Here is a 23,759-nt window from a genome sequence, read left to right as displayed (position 1 = left end):
ACTATGCAGCCATAAAAAAGAACAAAATCACATGCTTTGCAGCAACATGGATACAGCTGGAGGCTATTGGCCTAAGCAAATCAACACAGAAAAAGAAAACCAACTACCACATGTTCTCACTTATAAGTGGGAGTTAAACATTGGGTACTCATGGACATAAAGATGGGAAAAATAGACACTGGGGACTCCAAAAGGGGAGAAGGAAGGTGGGGGACAAGGGCTGAAAATCTATCTATTGGGTGCCATGCTCACTGCCTGGGTGACAGAAACTATTGTACTTCAAACCTTGGCATCATGCAATATACCTAGGTAACAAACCTGCATGTGTACTCCCTGAATCTAAAATAAAAGGTGGAAATTATTAAAAATGAAAATAAGTGTTTATTCTATCAGTAGACTCCATTATTCCAGGGCACTGCTGTGGGAAACCCATGATAACTTTTTTTTTTTTTTTGAAACGGAGTCTCACTCTGTCGCCCAGGCTGGAGTGCAGGGACGCGATCTCCGCCACTGCAAGCTCTGCCTCCCAGGTTCACGCCATTCTCCTGCCTCAGCCTCCCGAGTAGCTGGGACTACAGGTGCCCGCCACCACGGATGTGTTTGTATTTTTAGTAGAGACGGGGTTTCACAGTGTTAACCAGAATGGTTTTGATTGCCTGAACTCGTTATCCGCCTGCCTTGGCCTCCCAAAGTGCTGGGATTACAGGCGTGAGCCACCGCGCCCAGCCACCTATGATAATTATAAAAGGCAGGAAGGTGATATCTCTACCAGGAATGGCCACAAATAAACTTTTCTAATAAGAAAAGCAACAATTCTTAGGACTTGGGGTATTGTTACAGCTTCTGGGATAAATAATTTCAGGGTAAATGTATGTTTGCTTGAGAATTGCTAAAATTATATATTAAAGCAAATGTTTATTCTTCCTGAAGGCTTGATTCTGGCTGTGTGGACAAAACATTAAAAAACTCTGGGCACCAGTATCATGTACATCTCAGTTGCACTTTTTCAAAATATAATTTTCAGATATCACAGCTTGTCCAACCAGATTCAACATACCCATCCATTTGTGTAATATTATCTGAATGTCACCAGAAAAATCCCATCGAAATTAAAGTCACACCCAAAGTGCCTTGTTTGAACACTATGACACATCATCAGTTTTATTAAATTAGATACTTTGGGAGCTTTGTTAATTTAAATTTTTAAAGCAAATAGTAATGTCTTTTAGTTATCACAGCCTGAGTTTGAATGACCTATTTCATTGATTTTCAAAGATCAAATCAAAAATAAGATCGCCACGATTTTTGAGATTGAGTGCAATATTAAGAATGTAAACTTTAAGGACTAGTGCTGGTGGAGGCAGAAAGTAAGAGGGGTATGCATAGCTATCTATCTATCTATGTATCTATGTATCTATCTATCTATCTATCTATCAACTATCTACCTACCGATCATCTACGTATCTGTCAATCTATCCTATCATCTATCTATCTTATCTATCAATCACCTATCTTATCTGTCATCTATCATCTTTCATATGTATCATGTACTTATCTATATATCTATCCATCTGTCTATCATCTATATATCTGTTTATTCATCTATCTATTCATGTATCCATCTATAATCTATCAATCTATCATCTGTCTCTCTGTCATCTATCATCTGTTTATCTATGTATCTATCTCTCAATCATCTATCTTTCTATCATCTATCATCTATTTATCATCTATCATCCATCTATCATCTATCTACCTATCATCTATCAACTATCTATCAGTCCATCATCTATCTATCCATCCATCATCTATTTACCTATCATCTATCTATCCATCATCTATCTCTGTCAATCATCTGTTTCTATACATATGTACACAAACACTACAGACACAGACACACACACTTATACCTACATAAACATCTATTCATGTGCATGTATTTGGTTTGAGTATTATTTATATTTTTAAATACTTTATATTTTTTATGTGTTTAAGACTATGCAAATTGGCTTTGCTTTTTCCAGGCTTAATTTTCCAAAGTGTCTTTCTATTTAGTGACATATATTTCACAATATCTGTGTCTGGAAAATATTATACTTTAAATTTGTGTCCTGCACATATGTGAGTTTCACTCATGGTTTTCTTTCATTAATGTTGGAAAATTGAAGCCATTTTGCTAATCAATATATTTACCATATAAGTCCAGTACATCCCATTTACATTGTTCTCTCTACAGGATGAGTTCTTGAGGGTACTGGATTCTGACTTACCAGTTAATTCCCAATCCCCAACTAAGATCTTGGTTCTCAACAGACCTGAAATAAAGGTTGGCTATGTCACTAAAGAGTCTGAAAATATGATTTCTCTTTCTATCAAAAAGATATGTGGGCTGGGTGCGGTGACTCACGCCTGTCATCTCAGCACTTTGAGAGGCTGAGGCAGGCATATTACCTGAGCTTGGGAGTTCAAGAGCAGCCTGGGCAACATGGAAAAACCTTGCCTCTACAAAAAATACAAAAATTAGCCGGGCGCAGTAGCATGTGCCTATAGCCCCAGCTACTCAGGAGGCTGAGGCAGGAGAATCGCATTACCTCAGGAGGCAGAGATTTCAGTGAGCTGAGATCACGTCATTGCACTTCAGCCTGAGTGACAGAGTGAGATCTTGTCTCAAAAAAAAAAAGACATGTGCACTCATATGTTCATCACAGCACTATTCACAAGAGCAAAGACATAAATCAACCTAGGCACCCATCAATGGTGGATTGGATAAAGAAAATGTGGTACATATATACCATGGGATACTACACAGCCATAAAAAAGAATAAGATCATGTCCTTTGCAGCAACATAGATGCAGGTGGTGGACATTATCCTATGCAAATTAATGCAGACGTAGAAAACCAAATACTGCATGTTCTCACTTATAAGTGGGAGCTACTATCACCCAGACTGGTGTGCATGGAGTGCAGTGGTGCGATCATGGCTCACTACAGCCTCAATTTATGGGCTCAAGCAATCCTCCCGCTTCAGTCTCCTAAGTAGCTGGGACTACAGGCGCATGCCACCACACTCAGCTAATTTTTGTATTTTTGTAGAGACAGGGTCTCACTATGTTGTCCAGGCTGGTCTCAAACTCCTAGGCTCAAGTGATCCTCCTGCCTCAGCCTCCCAAAGTGCTGGGATTACAGATGGGAGCCACTGTGCTCAGCTGGATTTTTGTTAAATAGATTTTAGCTGATCTTGTCGCAAAAAAGTAACAGTGTGAGATGATAGATACATTTGCTTACTACATTACTATTACTTAATATTACTATATTATGTTACTTAATGATTACTATTTGCTTCACTATAGTAATCATTTTACTATCTATACGTATCTTTTAACATCACGTTGTGAATCTTAAAATACACAATAAAATTTATTTTTAAAAACAAAACCAAATAAGTGGGAGCATAACATCAAGTATACGTGGACACACAGATCAGAACAATAGATACTAGGGACTACTAGAGGAGTGAAGGAAGAGTGGGGGAAGGGTTGAAAACTAACTATTGGGTGCTATGCTTAGTGTCTGGGTGGAGGGTTTGATCATATCCTAAACCTCAGCATCACGTAATTCACCCAGGTAACAAACCTGCACATGTACTCCCTGAATCTAAAACAAGAGTTGAAATTTTGTAAAAGAAGACTTGATTTGTTATCTGGCCAGCACTGGAGATGCAGTCAAGTAGACAAAGACCCCAGTTGATAAGTGGACAGCATGCAAAGAAAGGAGAGGAAATGCATATAGTTTTTTTGCTGACTTTCTCAGTTGCTAGCAACTATTACCTCATTTATGTCTCAGACCACTCTGTCCCATAGGCATAATTATCTTCACTCTACAGGTTGACCAAGAGCAGTTTTCAGGTGTCCTGTCCTATCAGAACACATTAGTTTCTGTAAACTTAGGTCCTGTGACTTACCCACCATGGAGTCCATCTCTTCCACATTATCCCCATACAAGCCGTGCTTGCTGGTGCCAATGAAATCGTCCGTGGTGGGGAGAGGTATGTGCACGTGAAGAAAGGAGAAAAAGAGAAGGAAAGGTTCCTTATGGTGCCTGAGAAGACATCAATGAAACTACTTGTGAGTTTTCAATATCTATGAATGTGAAAAATATTGTCTTGGCTTCTCATAGACATGACCTGCTTCCTTCTTCTCCAAGCTGCAGAAGATAGAGTGGGTCCACCCAAGGGCCCCATCCTGCATAGAATGGACTCTATGATCCTGCAGCACCTCAACTGCTCCCTAATCCCTTTGGTGATGCTACTGAAACCATCTCTATAAACTTCATAAAATCAATCAGAGAGGAAGGGAGGGGGAGAAGCAAAATGAACTAAGCTTGCAGCATACTCAGCTTTGATCCTGAGTTCAGCTTGCCCTCTAATCTATGTCTTCCTACTTGTTTGGTACCTATTTGTCCTAGAATCACATAGACCCTGTTACAGGATGATAACATAACATCATGAAATGTTAAGTTTTCCATTTGCAATAATCTTTCAGGTTGTGCATACCAGGTAAACTGCTGATGTCCGCTTCTCTGAAGGACCCTATGAGAAGCTGACTTACCAAAGCATACCTTTCCATATTCTGATGATTTCATTCTCTATTACCCCAACCCATCAATGACCCCAAGACTCTCCATGATTCCCCTAAAAAATTCAGCCCAGAACTCCTTGGAAGGATGGGTTTGAGGACAGGCACAGTGGCTCACGCCTATAATCACACCACTTTGGGAGGCTGAAGATGGTGAATCACCTGAGGTTAGGAGTTTGAGACCAGCCTGGCCAACAGGGTGAAATCCTGTCTCTACTAAAAATACAAAAATTAGCCAGACATGATGGGCTCCTGTAATCCCAGCTACTGGGGAAGCTGAGCTGGGAGAATCGCTGAACCCAGGAGGCAGAAGTTGCAGTGAGCTGAGATTGCACCACTGCACTCCAGCCTGGGCAACAGAGTGATACTCTGTCTCAAAAAAAAAAAAAAAAAAAAAAAAAAAAAGATGGATTTGAGGTCTCCTCTCATGTTCGCACTAATTGCCCTGCAATTATTAAACCTTTCTCTGCCATAAACACCGCTGCCTCAGTGTATTGGTATGTTACTGTGCAGCAGGCATATGAACCTGGTAGTCCTGTGACACCATCACAGTTCCTTTGATTCTCAAATGCCAGGACAACTGTAGAATATACTGCAAGCCAACACGGACCTCCCATATCATGCGAGTGCAAAAAGTCAAATCCAGCTCTGTTTGGTGGGTGTTCTCACTGCTCATGAAGCCTCAAACTAGAGTCACACCCTGAGATGCATCAAGAGACAGTGGTATGGAAGTCATTTCTTAGCCAGATCAAGAGTTTCACGAGCCATAAGCCAGTACAAACAGGAATGTCTTGGCGAGCCATTTGCACCCTGTGGGTTCTCACATGAGAATACAGGGAACTAGGCTGACCCACTTTTAATTTTGATAATCCATCTGCATGAATGATAAGTCCTCAGCTACCCAGGGAAACACACAGCACAAATGCCATTCGTTGGGAAATGTCTGCTCTGATGAGATATCAAAATATAAAGAAATAAAAATAAATGAATTTTAAAAACAAGACTTATGTCATGGTGTCTTGAACAGTGACCCCTCAAAATTCATGTTCACTTGAAACCTCAGAATGGGATCTTATTTGGAAATGGGGCCTCTGGAGATTTAATTACTTAAGGTGTGATCATTCTGGATTAGGATGAGTCCCAAATCCAATAACATTGTCCCTATAGGAGAAGAGGAGACACAAGCACAGAAGAAGAGGCCCTGTGGAAATGGAGTAATGCAACCACCAGCCAAGGGGTATCTGGAGCCACCAGGAGCTAGAGGAGGCAGAAGAGATCCTCCCCTAGAGCCTCCGGAAGAAACTGGATACAATTGTAGTAGATTGAATAGTAGCCCCCAGAAATATACGTCCATATATCTTAAAGCCCAGAACCTGGAATGAGACTTTATTTGGATATCAAGACCTTTGCAGAGGTAATTAGTTAAGGATCTGAAGATGAGCTCATCCTGGAATTAGAATGGGCACTAAATCCAATGACTATTGTCGTTATAAGAGACAGAAGATGAGACACAAATACAGAGGGGAAGGCCATATGCAGATGAAGCAGAGACGAGTGATGCGGCCACAAGCCCAGGGATGCCTGAAGCCACCAGGAGTGGGGAAGGGCAGGAAGAATCCCCACCTAGAGCCTACAAAGGAAGCACAGCTCTGAACATTAAATATTTAAAATTAAATAGTTTGCATCCCAAACTAAGCTGCCAAAATAAAGAGTCATGTCAAAGTGATCAGCTGAATAATGCCCCATTCCAAAGATATCCACATCCTAATTCTCAAAACCTGTGAACATGTGATATTACACGGTAAAATGTTTTCGCAGATGGGAATGAATTAAGGATCGTGAGAGGAAGTGATTATCCTGAGTTATCTGGGTAGGTCCAGTGGAATCAGAAATGTCCTTTTATAAGAGAGATGCAGAAGGGTCTGAGTCAGAAAACAAAACCCTACAAGCTAAAGAATGCAGGCAGCTTCAAGAAACTAGAAGAAAGAGAAAACAGATTCTCCCCTAGAACCCCTAGAAGTAAATAGCCCCGCCAGCATCTTGATTTTAGCCCACAAGTTTAATTTTGGATTTCTGACCTCAAGAACAGCAGAATAATAACTTTGTGTTGCATTAGGCCACTACATTTGTGGTAATTTTTTTTATTTTTTGAGACAGGGCCTCACTCTGTTGCGCAGACTGGAGTGCAGTGGTGCAATCAGGGCTCACTGCAGCCTCAACCTCCCAGGCTCAACCAATCCTCCCACCTCAGCCTCCTGAGTAGCTGTGACTACAGATGCATGACATCATATCCAGCAAATTTTTTTGTATTTTTTGTAGAAATATGGCCTCCATGTGTTGCCTTGGCTGGTCTCAATCTCCAGAACTTAAGTGATCACTTACCTCAGCCTCCCAAAGTGCTGGAATTACAGGCATGAGCCATTGGACTCAGCCTTATAGTGATTTGTTATAGCAACTGTAGGAGAGTCATACACTGAGAATCCAGATAAAAATAGTTTTGAGCATTCATGAACCTAAGCCATGAGCTTACTGTCACGACATCCAAGTCTTTATATTTCCTCTTCACCATTGTTTTTTCCATTCAATATTGTGTTATTGTGGATCATATGGAGCTTTTGAAACTCGACAGAGGTTTTGGTAAACAATGTACATCTCAACAATAGGATCTGTTCTTCAAGTACTAATGTAAATTCCTAAGGAGAACTGTGTGGGAATGTTTGAAGATGAACTGGCAGACAGAAGATAATAGGATTGCTTATCATATACTTTCAGAGTGGTTGGTGCTAATTTGCACATATTGATGCTCTTTCTGTAAAAATTCATAGAACTCTGCACATTTGGAAAGGTACCAGGGAACAGAAGGATTTGCTCTAAGTGACACCAAGCATTCAGTTGCATCTACAGAGCAAATATGGCTTTATTACTCTCAGACAACATTTTTTTTTAAGACAGAGTCTCCCTCTGTTGCTCAGGCTGGAGTGCAATGGCGTGATCTCAGCTCACTGCAACCTCCGCCTCCCGGATTCAAGCGATTCTCCTGCCTCAGCCTCCCAGCTAATACATGTATTTTTAGTAGAGATGGTGTTTCACCATGTTGGTCAGGCTGGTCTCAGATGATCCACCCGCCTCGGCCTCCCAGAGTGCTGGGATTACAGGCATGAGCCACCTTGCCCAGCCCCAGACTACGTATTTATCACCTTCACTTGGGCTACAGAGTAAGGACAAAGCTATGTATCAGAGTACACAAGACACCTTACATCCTGAAAATCCAGATCCTAGAATGGCTATTGATAAAGATTAAGCCTCAATCAATATGGAAAAAGCAAATGAAAAATGTGTTCACAGACTTTTTTTAAAGAAAGAAGGTCCAACAACAAGAGGATAGATACCCTTGAAAATTTCCAGTCATTGTGTTCCGGATGCATAAAGTTTTTATAACAATCACCTTTGACCATTTACCTCATCCAGTTCATGAAATAGCCCTTACATATCACATGCTCAAAGAGAAGCCTTCAGATTTTAATTTCCCCAAGTAGCTTTTTTTTGTTTTTTAACAACAGGGACATAATGCAATGGAAAACTTAATTTTTTCATCTGATTTCCTGATATATATATATTTATCTATATCTATATCTATATGTATCAGGGAACCAGACAAAATATTATAAAATATATTATGTATATACATATATACTGTATATGTATACGTGTATATACATATATACTGTATATGTATACGTGTATATACATATATACTGTATATGTATATGTGTATATACATATATACTGTATATGTATATGTGTATATACATATATACTGTATATGTATATGTGTATATACATATATACTGTTATGTATGTGTATATACATATATACTGTATATGTATATGTGTATATACATATATACTGTATATGTATATGTGTATATACATATATACTGTATATGTATATGTGTATATACATATATACTGTATATGTATATGTATATGTGTATATACATATATACTGTATATGTATATGTGTATATACATATATACTGTATATGTATATGTGTATATACATATATACTGTATATGTATATGTGTATATACATATATACTGTATATGTATATGTGTATATACATATATACTGTATATGTATATGTGTATATACATATATACTGTATATGTATATGTGTATATACATATATACTGTATATGTATATATTTCCTCTTGTAAGTTAACATGATGACAAGATGCATTGTAAATTAACGTAAACAATTTGTGAGTTTGAGTTACTAGGGTCTCCCTCCATGGTCTGACCACATATAAACTTCAGAGCCAATAGAGAGACCATGATTTTAACAACAGGAGCCCAAACAAGGTACCACCTCTTTAGGTACCAACCGAAGAGTCCAACTCATCTTCAATACACTTCACATTACCTTTCTAAAAAGGAAATCGCCTCCTTCACCATAATGGATCCAGCTCGTTCAGCCTTCATGGGCTGCTCCGTGATTTCGTGCCCCCGCATAAGGAGGCAGTCCCAGTATAAATCGGACGTGTAGCTGGAGAACCAAGCATAGCCCAAGAGGAAAATAAACAGAATCATGGAGAAGATCAGGAGCCAGGGAACGGAGATCCAGCCACTCAGCTTCCCAAAGGTTAGGGTGAGGACGGCAATGGCAACTAGCTGCACACAGAGCCAGAGCTGACTCTCAAAGGCTAATTCCGTGTTACGAGAGGGGTCCGGCCAGCAGCTATCAACAAGAGTGAACGGCATGCCATAGTAGTAGTCAAACCCATAATTATATGGATGGTGGCAATGGTCACTTCGGGAGTCGCAGTTCAAGCCTTGGTGCCATTTGCCTAAAACCAAACACACAAACACATCTATGCATCAATATGTCAACATATGCCAGCAATTTGCAAAGACCATGTGAGCATTCTTCAAGTGAAACAATCAGCTAATACACAAAAATAAAGTAGCAGAGATATTCTCCTTCCTGTAAAAAATCCGAGTGCCACTTAGCCACATTTTTTTTGTTCTTCTTTAGTTTACAGAGGAAGTTTGTATTCAGATCCAGTTGTGAGCAACAGGATAGGATAAAAAATAAGGGAGAAAAATAGAATTGTGAGTTTCTGTCAAGGATGTGAACTAGAAATTTTCTCATTGACTGAGAAGACAAAGTCATAGCCAAAAAGATAGATACACCACAGAGGCAAGGCAGGTTACAGATGATGGAAGAATAGATACATCACAGAGACAAGGCAGGTTACAGATGATGGAAGAATAGATACATCACAGAGACAAGGCAGGTTACAGTTGATGGAAGAATAGATGTATACATAGAGCTAGCTAGCTAGCTAGAGATGATAGGTAGGTAGATATATAGATAGATAATATGTAGACAGAAAGATAGGTAGATAGATAGATGAATGGATGCATATGTAGATATAGCTAGCTAGATAAATAGAGATGATAGAAAGAAAGATAGATGATAGATAATATGTAGACAGAAAGATAGGCAGATAGATGATAGAGATAGAGTCAGTGGTTGGATGGATGGATGGATAGATAGATAGATAGATAGATAGATAGATAGATAGATAGATAGAATAGAGGAGAGGAGAGGAGAGGACAGATTCAAATAAATGATGGAGGATAAATGGAGCATGTATAGATGTGTGTGTAGGTGGATGGATGGATCGATAGATGACTGGGTAATTAGATAGATGCACAAACAGATCTGTGTTGTGGGTGGATGAATAGACAGATGGGATATGATGGATAAAAATAAATTATGGTGTATACATCTATGTATACATATGTGTATGTATATATCAATAGAGAGATAGGTGTGATAAATATGATAGATACAAATAAATGATGGATGGATAGATGGGGCATGTAGGTAGTGTAAGTGGATGCATGGATAGATAGGTGGGTGGCTGAGCAGGTGAGTAGATAGATAGGTGGATGGAGATATATGGGTGGATAGACAGATGGATAGATAGATAGCATGGATAGATGAATGGATAGATAGATATGATGGATAGATGGATTGATAGGTAAATAGATGATAGATGAATGGATAGATAGATAGATAAATAGATGATAGAGATAGAGTGAGTAGTTGGATAGATGGATAGATAGATAAATAGATAAGATAGGATAGGACAAATTCAGATAAATGATGGAGGATAAATGGAGCATGTATATATGTGTGTGTAGGTGGATGGATGGATACATGGATGAGTGGGTGATTAGATAGAGAGATGCATGAATAGATCTGTGTTGTGGGTGGATGAATAGACAGATAAGATATGGACAAAAACAAATTATGGAGTATGCATCTATGTGTACATATGTGTATGTATATATCAATAGAGACATAGATGTAATAAATATGATACATACAAATAAATGATGGAGGACAGATGGAGCATATTTGTATGTATAGGTGGATGAAAGGATAGATGGGTGAGTAGATAGATAAATAGACAGGGATAGAGATATATGGGTGGATGGGTGAAAGGATAGAGAGATGTCTAAATAGACGAATGAATGGCTAGATAAATAGATTTAGATGATAGATGGATAGATAGATACATGATAGATGAATGAGTGGATGAATAGATTATAGATGATAGATGATGGGTAGATAGATTCATAGATGATAGATAAATGATAGATGATAGATCGATCAATAGACAAACAGGTGGATAGATAGGTAGATGGATGGATAGATGCATAGAGATATATGGGTTGATGGATGGATGGAGAAAGAGAGAGAGATGACTGATGATAGCTATAGATAAATCATGAAGGATGGACCCAGTGTGGATGGATGAATAGCTGGCTGGCTGCAAATCCTAGGGGCTCTCATTAAAACTGATTGAAGTAAGGGACTTATTCAGTAAAACGTACCACACCTTGAATGATCACCAAAGGATGCCTGTGAGTCCTGCTAGCATGTGGATGATCAGCAAACCTCCAGAGGCTGCAATAATGTATATCTACCAGGAATATTAACAGCTTCCTGTATGTGGTGAGGGCCCCATCAAGAATGCCTGTGCTTCCATCAACCTCTGAGTGCCTGTGGGGGTAGGTAGAGGAGAGGCAATGCTACTGGCTTAGGCTTCCTGTCCTGCAACCCCACGGAGATTGCCTTCTCTTATCAACAGCAGATGTATTACAAAAATTGAAGGGATTTAAAATAGCATGTTATTCTCACGCCAGCTGAAACCCAGGCTTCCCAAACAGGAATAGTAGTTGGAGTTCCAACTACTGGGTGGTTGAGGACTTCTATCATCCTTGGCAGTGAGAAGAAAATATGTGTGGTCCAGTTTTAGTGAAATAAAGAGGCAGGTGACAGGATACATGGTGAGAGGCTATGCAGGCAGGCAGAGCCAGAAAAATTTTATGTTCTTGTAATATATTCATTTTAAAATATCTCCTATCACTGAGCTGTGTGAAGAATCAGACTGGGTGTCGTGGCTCACACCCATAGTCCCAGCACTTTGGGAGGCCAAGGCAGGAGGATCACTGGAGGCCAGGAGTTGAAGACCAGCCTGGCCAACATGATGAAACCCCATCTCTACTAAAAATACAAAAATTAGCTGGTCGTGGTGGCACGCGCCTGTAGTCCCAGCTACTCGGGAGGCTGAGGCACGAGAATCCCTTGAACCCAGGAGGTGGAGGTTGCAGTGAGCCGATATCGTGCCCCTGCGCTCCAGCCTGGGCGACACAGTGAGACTCTGTCTTAAAAATAATAATAAAAAAAAGAAGTCCTGGCACAAGTAATCCTCCCACTTCAGCCTCTGGAGTAGCTGGGACCATAGGCACATGCCACAATGCCCAGCTAATTTTATATTTTTAGAAACAGGGTCTTTCTATGTTGCCCAGGCTGGTCTGAAACTCCTGGCTTCCAGCGATCCTCCCACCTTGGCCTCCCAAAGTACTGGGATTGTAGGCATGGGCCACTGCACCTTTACATAAGACATCGTAAAATACAGTGTTTCCAAGAAAGTCAGCAATCAAGGGTAGAACAAAGGACATGGTTACCTTATGATCAATGACTAACACCAGTTCTTGTGTCTTACCTATAAGCCCCGTGCTGTATCCTTGCTTCTTTAGCAAGGCTGCAAATGTTGTCTCATTAAGAGGGAGGCCTGCGGGGACTGCAAGATTTTTGATGACGCGTCTATTACCACTAGAAACCATACCTAGAAGTGGTGTGGAAAAAAGTACTATGAGTAGGTGTTGCTATGGAGGGAATATTTTTCTCACTCCAAAATTTGCACATAGAAACCCTCATCCGCAAGGTAATGTTTAGGAGGTAGGGCTTTTAGGAGGGGATGAGGTCAGGAGGGTGCAGCCTCAAGAATGGAATCAGTGCCCTTACAAGGGACCCTAGAGAGCTCTCTCACCCTTTCCACCATGTGAGGACATAGCAAGAGGGCGTTGTCTATGAACCAGGAAGCAGGTCCCCAGCAGACACTGAATCTGGCATGCCTTGATCTTGGACTTCCAGCCTCCAGAACTGTGAGCAGTAAATGTCTGTTGTAGATAAGCCTCCCAGTCTATGGTATTTTTGTCATAGCAGCCCAAACAGACTAAGAAAAGATCTTTTTTTTTTTTTTTGAGATGAAGTCTCGCTTTGTCACCAGGCTGGAGTGCAATGGTGCCATCTCAGCTCACTGCAACCTCCACCTCCCAGGTTCAAGTGATTCTCCTGCCTCAGCCTCCCAAGTAGCTGGGACTACAAGTGCACGCCACCACACCCAGCTAATTTTTGTATTTTTAGTACAGACGGAGTTTCATCATGTTGGCCAGGATGGTCTGCATCTCCGGACCTCATGATCTGCCCGCCTTGGCCTCCCAAAGTGCTGGGATTACAGGCATGAGCCACTGCACTCAGCCAAAAAAGACCTTTTCTTTCTTCTCGTCCAAAGTCAGTGTCAGCAGACTGGCAGTAGGGTTGATACATGCGATTTTATTCTGCCTCCAAGAACCGCTATCTGGAATCCACATAATTTGGCATTAAAGTGCGGCATCTGTACCCACAAGCGAAGACCACTTCCCTCAGCTTTTTTTTTCTTTTTTTCTCTCTCTCTCTCTCTTTTTTTTTTTTTTTTGTTGTTGTTGTTGTTGACATGAAGTCTCACTGTGCTGCCCAGGCTAGAGTGCAGTGGCGTGATCTGAGCTCACTGCAACCTCTGCCTCCTGGGTTCAAGCAATTCTCCTGTCTCAGCCTCCCAAGTAGGTGGGATTACAGGTATGTACCACCATGCCCAGCTAATTTTGTATTTTTAATAGAGACAGGGTTTCACCATGTCGGCCAGGCTGTTCTTGAATTCCTGACCTCAACTGATCTGCCCTCCTCAGCTTCCCAAAGTGCTGGGATTATAGGTGTGAGCCACTGTGCCCCCAGCCCACTTCCCTCACCTTTAAAAATAAAACCATATGACTGGATGTGGTGACTCACACCTGTAATCCCAGCACTTTGGGAGGACAAGGCAGCGGGATCACCTGAAGTCAGGAGTTTGAGACCAGCCTGACCAATATGGGGAGACCCCGTCTCTACTAAAAATACAAAATTAGCTGGGTGTGGTGGTGCATGCCTGTAATCCCAGCTACTCAGGAGGCTGAGGCAGGAGAATCGCTTGAACCCAGGGCAGAGGTTGCGGTGAGCCGAGATTGCGCCATTGCACTCCAGCCTGGGCAACAAGAGTGGAACTCCATCTCAAAAAAAAAAAAAAAAAAAAAAATAGAACCATGGAACCCAACAATTTCACTCCTGGGGAATGTCAAAAGAATTGAGGTTCCTGAGGAATCCAAAAGGATTGAAAACTGGTATTCAAAGAAAAACTTGTACATGTATGTTCATAGCTGTATTCCTCACAGTCACTAAACAGTAGAAACATCTTGACTGTCCGTCAATTGATGAGTGGATGGAGAAACTGTAGTGAATCCATGCGAGGGAATAGTATTCAACATAAAAATAAATGAAGCTCTGACCCAGGCTACCATAAAACATTATGCTTGGTGACAGAAGCCAGTCACAGACTGTCACATACTGTATGATTCCTTTTATGTGAAATGTCCAGGACAGACATGTTTGTAGAGACGGAAAGTGGATTCTTGGTGACCAGGTGCTGGGAGAAGGGGGAATGGGGAGTGATTGCTTCATGGGGACAAGATCTCCTTTGTGGGTGATGGAAATGTTCTAGAATTCAATAAAGGTGATGGTTGTACCATATTGGGAAAGAGCTACATGCTACTGAATTGCACATTTAAAAATAGCTAATTTTGGCCAGGCACGGTAGCTCATGCCTAAAATTCCAGCACTTTGGGAGGCCGAGGTAGGCCGATCACTTGAGCTCAGGAATTCGAGAGCAGCCTGGTTAACATGGTGAGACCCCATCTCTACCAAAATACAAAAATTAGCTGGGCATGGTGGCGGATGCCTGTAATCTCAGCTACTCAGGAGGCTGAGGAGGGAGAATCACTTGAGCCCTGGAGTTTGAGGCTGTGATGAGCTGAGATTGTGACACTGCATTTCAGCCTGGGCAACAAATGGAGAGCCTATCTCAAAAGCAAAAAACCAAACAAACAAAAAAAGTCACCAGGTTGGGTGCAGTTGCTCATGCCTGTACTCCCAGCACTTTTGGAGGCCAAAGAGGGAAGATGGCTTGAGTTCAAGAGTTTGAGACCAGCCTGGGAAACACAGCAAGACCCTAAGTAATTAAAAAATTAGCCAGGCATAGTGGTGCACACTTGTGGTTCCAGTTACTTAGGAAGCTGAGGTGGGAGGATCACCTGAGCCTGAAAGGTTGAGGTTGCAGTGAGCTGTGATCATACCACTGCACTCCATCCTGGGCAACAGAGCAAGAACCTTGTCTCAAAATAATAGTAATAGATTAAAAAGTAATGAGAACATGACAACTAGAGCTTACGATCATTTCCTTCTTCTCATTTCATTTTTGTTTTATCTAAAATTGATATATGTCCGGGTGCAGTGGCTCACACCTGTAATCCCAGCACTCTGGGAGACCGAGGTGGGTGGATCACCTAAGGTCAGGAGTTTGAGACCAGCCTGGCCAACATGGCGAAACTCCATCTCTACTAAAAATACAAAAATTAGACAGGGCTGGTGGCACGTGCCTATAATCCCAGTTACCCAGGAGGCTGAGGCAGGAGAATCACTTGAACCCAGGAGGCAGAGGTTGCAGTGAGCCGAGATTGCACCACTGCACTCCAGCCTGGGTAACAGAGTGAGACTCCATTTCAAAAATAATAATAATAATAATAATAATAAATAAAATAAAGTTGATATAAATTGAGCAAGGGGATAATACTACTGTCTCCATGGGTAAAATGCTGTGATGAAAGTTGTCCAAAAATCTGATAGCAATTTTTTGGTTTATGACTTTGTGGGTTTTTGGTTGTTGTTGTTGTTCGTTTGTTTTGAGACAGAGTCTCGCTCTGTCACCCAGGCTGGAATGCAGTGGCACAATCTTGGCTCACTGCAACCTCTGCCTCCCGGGTTCAAGCGATTCTCCTGCCTCAGCCTCCTGAGTAGCTGGGACTACAGGCGCATGCCACCATGTCCGGCTAATTTTTGCATTTTCAGCAGAGACGGGCTTTCACCATGTTGGCTAGGCTGGGCTGGAACTCCTGACCTCAAGTGATCCACCCGCCTTGGCCTCCCAAAGTGCTGGGATTACAGGCATGAGCCACCGCGCCCGGCCATGACTTTGTGGTTTGAAAGGAAAAAAAAGATATTTTTTGGTGACAGACTGAATGTGTAAACACATGTTGTATTAATTACTTCATTCCAAGAGATCTTATCTTTGTTGACCTGGGAAACTCAAATGTACACCTTGTTGGAATTCAGATAAAAAGCTGTCATTGCATCAAAAGACAACTGAACCACACAGGGTGATCTTGCATCTCTTAGAAGCGCAGCGATTTTGATGTGGCCGGTGGTAGCTGTGTGTGCCAGTGCATCTATGCACATGTGTGCTTTTTCTTTTCTTTCCTTTGTATCTTTTTTTTTCTTTCTAAGACATGCTCTATCAACGAAGCTAGAGTGTAATGCTGTGATCACGCTCACTGCAGCCTCAAACTCCTGTGCTCAAGCGATCCTCCCACTTCAGCCTCCCAAGTAGCTGGGACCACAGACACATGCCACCATGCTGAACTTATTTTAAAAACATTTTGTGGAGATGGGGTCTTGCTCTGTTGCCCAGGCTGGTTTGAAACTCCTGGGCTCAAGCAATCCTCCCACCTTGGCCTCCCGAAGTTCTGGGATTACAGGCGTGAGCCCTTTTTTACTTGTTAATGTAGTCAAGCCACATTTTTATTTCCTCACATCCTAACATGAGGCCAGAGTCCAGCAGAGCCCGCCAGTTTGCGCACCTGATCGGATGGGGTATCTTCCCGTCAAGAACGCGGCCCGGCTTGGGCTGCAGACAGAGGCGGCAGCGACGTGCTGAGTCAGTCGCACGCCTTCCCTGGCAAGGCGGTCAATGTGAGGCGTCCTGAAGGGGGAGAGGGAAGGTGTATTGGAGAGAAGGAAAAGGTGGGGGGCGGAGGAAGCAGAGAGGAAGAGCAAGAGAAAGACAGAGAAGGACAAACAGAAAGGCACAGGTGGAAAGAGAGAGGAGAGACAGACAGGGAGAGAGGGAGAGACCCAGAAAGCAAGGCAGAGAGACAGACAGACAGAAAGAAAGGATGAAAGAGAGAGAGACAGACGAGAAAGAGAGCAACAGAAAAGGATAGAAAGAGACAAACAGAAAGAGAGAGATGAAAAGAGAGAGAAAGAGACAAAAGGTAAGACACATGGAGAGAAACAGAGAGAGATGGAAAGAGAGAGACAAACAGAAAAAAGGAGAGAGAAAGAGAGAGAAAGACAGAAAGAGGGAGACAGAGAAAGACAGAGAGGGACAAACAGAGAGAGAAGACAAGAGAGAGAGAAAGACAGAGAGAGAAACAGAAAGAGAGAGATGGAAAGAGACATGTAGAGATTAAGAGACAGAAAGAAATGGAAAGAGAGATAAACAGAGGGAGGGAGACAGAGAGAAACAGAAAGAGAGGTGGAAAAAGAGAGACAGACGGAGGGAGACAGAAAGAAAAACAGAGAGAGACAAACATAAAAAGAGAGATGAAAAGAGAGAAAGAGACACAGAGAGAGATACAGAGAGAGAGATGGAGAGAGAGAAGAAGAGAGGAAGAGAGAGACAGAGAGAGATGGAAAGAGACAGACAGAGGGAGAGAGAAGGAAAGACAGAAAGACATAGAAAGAAATGGATAGAGTGAGATAGACAAAGAGAGAGATGGAGACAGAGACAGACAATCAGAGAGACATAGAAAGAGAGACAAGCAGACAGAGAAAGGGGGGAGACAGAGACAGACATAGAAAGACATGGAGAGACAGAGATGGAAACAGAAGGACAGAGAGAGGGAGAGAGAGAGGCAGAAAGAGATAGAAAGAAATGGATAGAATGAGATAGACAAAGAGAGGGAGACAGAGAGAGGCAATCAGAGAGAGAGACAGAGAGACAAGCAGACAGAGAGGGGTGACAGAGACAGGCACAGGCATAGAAAGAGATGTAGAGACAGAAAGAGGAGAGAGAGAGACCGAGAGAGAGAGAGAGGGAGATCTGAAGATAAACAACATCTCTGTTTATTATGATTTCCAGGTGCCCAGAGCAGGTAACTGCACACGGAATTCATTTTTCTTTTTTGCCCGTGTCAAGGTGAAGTATGACTGAGATTCCAGGCAGCTGTTGTTCTGCAGGGTTCGTATACATGGGTGCCGCTATATGGTGTCCATTCACTGTACTACAGCCTTACAAAATATAATGCTTAAGGGATTGGGGTCTGATTTATCGAGGCTAATTGCTTACAGACCTTACTTCTGCCTAACTACTCACAGACCACCCACTCACTGGTTTGATAGATACATTTCCCTGCAGTCTACATAGGTTGCAACACTGTCATATGATTAAATATTCAAAAGAAGGAAATCCCATCATTTTCGACAACACAGATGAACTGGAAGGGTATTAGATTAAATGAAACAAGCCAAGCACAGAGAGACAAATACCGCATGATCTCACTTATGTGTGGAATCTAAAATAGCAAACTCAGAAGTAGACAGTAGAATGGTGGGTATCGGGGCTGGGGCGAGGGTCGAGAACAGGTAGGTTAAAGGATACAACATTTCACGGAGCCAAACATGAATAAATCCTCTATTTGATTTATTCCTCACATAGAGGAATAAATTTAAGAGATCTGTTGCAGATTGTGGTGACTATAGTTAATAACAATGTATTCTATTCTTGAAATTGCTATAATTTTAACCATTTTCACCACATATAAATAATAAGTATGTGTGGTTGTGCATGTTAATTAGCTTGATTTAGCTATTCCACAATGGATCCATGAATCAGAACATCACGATGTACACCAGAAATACACAAAACTATAATTCGTCAATTAAAAAATAATTTAACAAGAGATTTCTGGAGGCTGGAGAGACTTCTGGAAAAAGAATCAGTCTCCTCTTGGATGAAAATAAAATATAATGAGTTCTACATTTATTCGTGAGGTAAATTATGACAGGTAACTGGTGCAAGGAGAATTTCCAGATTTACCAAGGTGTGCATCTGATTTTTTTTTTTTTTTGGATATGGAAGTCACCTACCAACTTTTAAAACATTATTTATTTTGCAAAGAAAAAAATTGTAAACTGCATTCCTGGGGCACATGTGCCTGGTTTCAGATTTCACATTATAATCTCACTTCTCAAATTGCTAGTATTTTCAGCAAAACACCGATACCCTATGCTAACATACTCTCTGTAAATGTCTGCTATTTATGAACACCGTGTTTCTGTGCTTTTGGGTGAGTCCTCTCTTCTTTTCTCATAAGCAATGGTTAATTTTCGGCGACTACTTTTTCGTGACTCCTAGCTCTGTTGTCGAAAACTGGGATGACTACCTTCGGCATCTATTAGTCACACAACGCAATGATCTTAAAAGTGTATGATGTATGTCTTATAACGATGTACTCCTAAGTTCAGTATAAGAACGGCTAATACAGATAGCTCCTATTATCCACCACAAAGCTCTGAGTTTGTTTCATATCTGTTTTTCTTCTTTCAGAATGCCCATTGTTAAAAATACAAGCTCATCACCTTAAAGAATCTATTGGCTCGCCAAATTAGGAAACAGAATGAATTCTGCTGAATATACATATTCACATTTATATATTTATGAATGTATATAATTGAATATATAAATATATATTCATAAATTCATACATATTTATTAATATATTTATATATTAGAAATATATATTTATAATGTATACTTTATATATTTATATATAAATAATATATACTTTATATATATAAATATATACTTCATATATAACTATATATACTTTATATATTTATATATATACTTTATATATTTATATATATACTTTATATATGTACTTTATATATTTATATATAAATATATATTTTTTATATATATAAATATATATTTTTTATATATATAAATATATATACTTTATATATTTATATATACTTTATATATTTATATATACTTTATATATTTATATATCAATACATATACTTTATATATTTATATATATACTTTATATATTTATATATAAATATATAAACTATATATATAAATATATATACTTTATATATTTATATATATACTTTATATATTTATATATAAATATATAAACTATATATATAAATATATATACTTTATATATTTATATATATATATACTTTATATATTTATATATAAATATATATACTTTATATATTTATATATAAATATATATACTTTATATATTTATATATAAATATATATACTTTATATATTTATATATATACTTTATATATATATACTTTATATATTTATATATACTTTATATATTTATATATAAATATATATACTTTATATATTTATATATACTTTATATATTTATATATAAATATATATACTTTATATATTTATATATAAATATATATACTTTATATATTTATATATAAATATATATACTTTATATATTTATATATAAATATATATACTTTATATAAACTCAGGGATATAAAGCCTTCTCTGCATTAGACAAATAAGAAAACTAAGGCCCAGAGAGGTTCAGCGACTTCTCCAAGACTTCAAAGCTAGCAAATGCAGAGCCAGGACTCGGGTCCAGATAGCCGTGCTCTTACAATGGCCATCCTGGTTAATGCTAGAGGCGCTGGATGTGCTGATTACCCTCATCTGATCTCTATACTTTGTATGTATCCAAACCTCACTATGTACACTGTGAAGATGGACAATTATTATTTCTTAAGTTTAAAAACTGAAAGATTCAAATTAAAATTATTAAAAATGTAATTGTAAAACTATTAAATAATCTAAATAATTTAAAACTATCAAAAAGTTTAAAGTAACTAAAAAAAAAAATCCCAACAAATACATTTGGTTTTGCATATAGATGCAGTCGTACAATCAGCCTGCCGAACCTGAATGACTGATGAACATGTGGCTGGCCATGAAACCGCCTTACCTGATGGTGTCATTGCCGTAGCAGCCCAGATCTCCAATACCCAGGTCATCAACCATGATCAGGACAATATTAGGCTTGTCGTCATGCACCCTGCATGCCTGGCATGTGTTCAAGAGTACACACACCAAAGACATGAAGACCAAGGGTCTCCTGGAAAGCAAGCAGGGATTTTATTGGTATCAGGCTTCTCTGGGTGGATTCAGGATTCACCTCCCAACACAACACAACAGGGATCTTTGGAGATGACGTGGATCTCCAAGACGTCTACCCAAGCTCAAGAGTGTCTCTCTCCAAGCACCGAGCACTGCTGCTGAATGGTAGCAGAAGTGCCCAACGTAATGCGCTCTTGGCTTCTCACTTTGCATAAAATAAAGGCTAAAACAACAGATGTTAACATGGATGCAGTGAAAAGGGAATCCTTTTATACTGTTAGTGGGAATGTACAAGCGCTGTGGAAAACAGTATGGAGATTCCTTAAAGAACTAAAAGTAGATCTACCATTTGATCCAGCAATCCCACTCCTGGGTATCTACCCAGAGGAAAAGAAGGCATTATATATAAAAGACACTTGCAGCCGGGTGTGGTGGCTCACACCTGTAATCTCAGCACTTTGGGAGGCCGAGGCAGGTGGATCACCTGAGGTCAGGAGTTCGAGACCAGCCTGGCCAACATGGTGAAACTCTGTGTCTACTAACAGTACAAAAATTAGCCGAGTATAGTGGCACACTCCTGTAATCCCAGCTACTAGGGAGGCTGAGGCAGGAGAATCACTTGAACCCAGGAGGCGGAGGTTGCAGTGAGCCAAGATTGTGCCACTGCACTCCAGCCTGGGTGACAGACTGAGGCTCCATCAAAAACAACAACAACAACAACAACAACAAAAGACACTTGCACATGCATGTTTATAGCAGCACAATTTGCAGTTGCAAAAATATGGAACCAGCCCAAATACCCGTCAATCAATGAGTGGATTAAGAAAATGTGATATATAGAGATAGATAGCTATAGATTGTATACAAAGTGAGAAGCCAAGAGAGCATTTCTTTGGGCACTTCTGCTGCCATTCAGCAGCAGTGCTTGGTGCTTGGAGCGAGACACTCTTGATATCTATAGATCTATAGATATCTATATATATCACATTTTCTTTATCTGTATAGATCTGTAGGTATCTATCTATCCATATCACATTTTCATATTCATACACACACACACCATGGAATACTACTCAGCCATAAAAAGGAACAAAATAATGTCATTTGCAGCAACCTGGATGGAGTTGGAGACAATTATTCTAAGTGAAGTAACTCAGGAATGGAAAACCAAACACTCTATGTTCTCACTCATAAGTGGGAGCTAAGCTATGAGGCTGCAAAGGCATAAGAATGACGCAATGGACTTTGGGGACTCAGGGAAAGGGTGGGAGGGGAGTGAGGGATCAAAGACCAGACATTGGGTGCAGTGTACACTGCTCACGGGATGGGTGCATCAAAATCTCACAAATCACCACTAAAGAACTTATCCATGTAATCAAACATCACCTGCTCCCCAAAAACTATTGAAATTTTTTTAAAAGGCTAAAGTAGATGCCCTTCCAGGAGGGAAGTCTGAAAACATGTACTCAGAGGCAAATCATTGCAGAGGATGGAGATGATAAGACTCCTGAGGTTAACTCCCTCTTCCAGGGACTTAACCTCATTTAAGGGACTTAAATGAGTCTCTACGGGTAAGAGATTTAACCTTAACTTAATCCTAAAATTAGAATTTTTATTCTAATTTAAGGGCGTGTGGGTGTGTGTGATCCTTACAGTACTATTCACAGTGGCCAAACTGTGAAATCAACCTCAGTGTCCATCATTGGATGAATGGATAAAGAAAATGTGGTACATATACACCGTGGAATACTATACAGCCTTAAAAAAGAATGAAATTCTGTCATTTACAACAACGTGGATGAACCTGGAGGTCATTATGCTAAGGAAAATAAGCCTGGCACAGAAACACCAGTACCACATGATCTCACTTCTATGTGAAATCTCAAAAGGTTGATCTCATAGAAGGAAAGGATAGAATGACGCCTGCTAGGAGCTGGGGGGCCAGTGGAGGGGTTGCGGAGATGTTGGTCGAAGGATACAAAATTTCAATTTGACAGGAGAAATAAGTTCAAAGAATCTATTGTACTTGTGGTGACTATAGTTAATAAGAATGTATTTTAGAGTTGAAAATTACTGATAAAATCTACTCAAAGTGTTCTCATCACAAATAGGTAAGTGGATGAGGTAACATGCATTAGCATAATTGAGCTATTCCAAAATGCTCAAAACATCAAGTTGTACACCATAAATCTATGCAATGTTTATATGTCAGTTTTTTTGACTCAAGGGACAATAAAAAAAGAAAAAGAAATTTAAAAAGGAAAAAAATTAAAAAGAAAAATGAATTTAAAAAAGAAAAAATAAAAATAAAATATTCATAATATAAAAAGAATAAATACATGCAATTTATCATTACTCCAAATTTTTAAAAAGTCAGGT

At 39.9% G+C, this 23,759-nt stretch overlaps 1 protein-coding gene across 6 annotated transcripts in view; it reads right to left on the bottom strand.

Moving 5' to 3' along the window:
• The window catches only part of ARSF (arylsulfatase F), an 80,049-nt gene that overhangs the window by 19,151 nt on the left and 37,139 nt on the right, over window positions 1-23,759 (bottom strand). For 4 of the 6 annotated variants that reach the window (XM_054473105.1, XM_054473103.2, XM_054473102.1 and 1 more), the window contains exons 3-7: window positions 21,229-21,378; window positions 17,044-17,165; window positions 12,723-12,845; window positions 9,062-9,485; window positions 3,963-4,099 (exon numbers count right to left, since the gene is read on the bottom strand). In XM_054473105.1, the coding sequence (XP_054329080.1) occupies window positions 3,963-4,099; window positions 9,062-9,485; window positions 12,723-12,845; window positions 17,044-17,165; window positions 21,229-21,378 (956 nt within the window). Of the gene's footprint in view, window positions 1-3,962; window positions 4,100-9,061; window positions 9,486-12,722; window positions 12,846-17,043; window positions 17,166-21,228; window positions 21,379-23,759 lie in introns of those variants that run through there. The other 2 variants (XM_054473106.1, XM_054473107.1) reach the window with 2 other exon arrangements.

Source organism: Pongo pygmaeus, chromosome X (assembly GCF_028885625.2).
Source record: "Pongo pygmaeus isolate AG05252 chromosome X, NHGRI_mPonPyg2-v2.0_pri, whole genome shotgun sequence".
NCBI lineage: Eukaryota > Metazoa > Chordata > Mammalia > Primates > Hominidae > Pongo > Pongo pygmaeus.
Note: the sequence above shows the minus strand (reverse complement) of the source record. Positions and strands in the feature narration are given on the sequence as shown.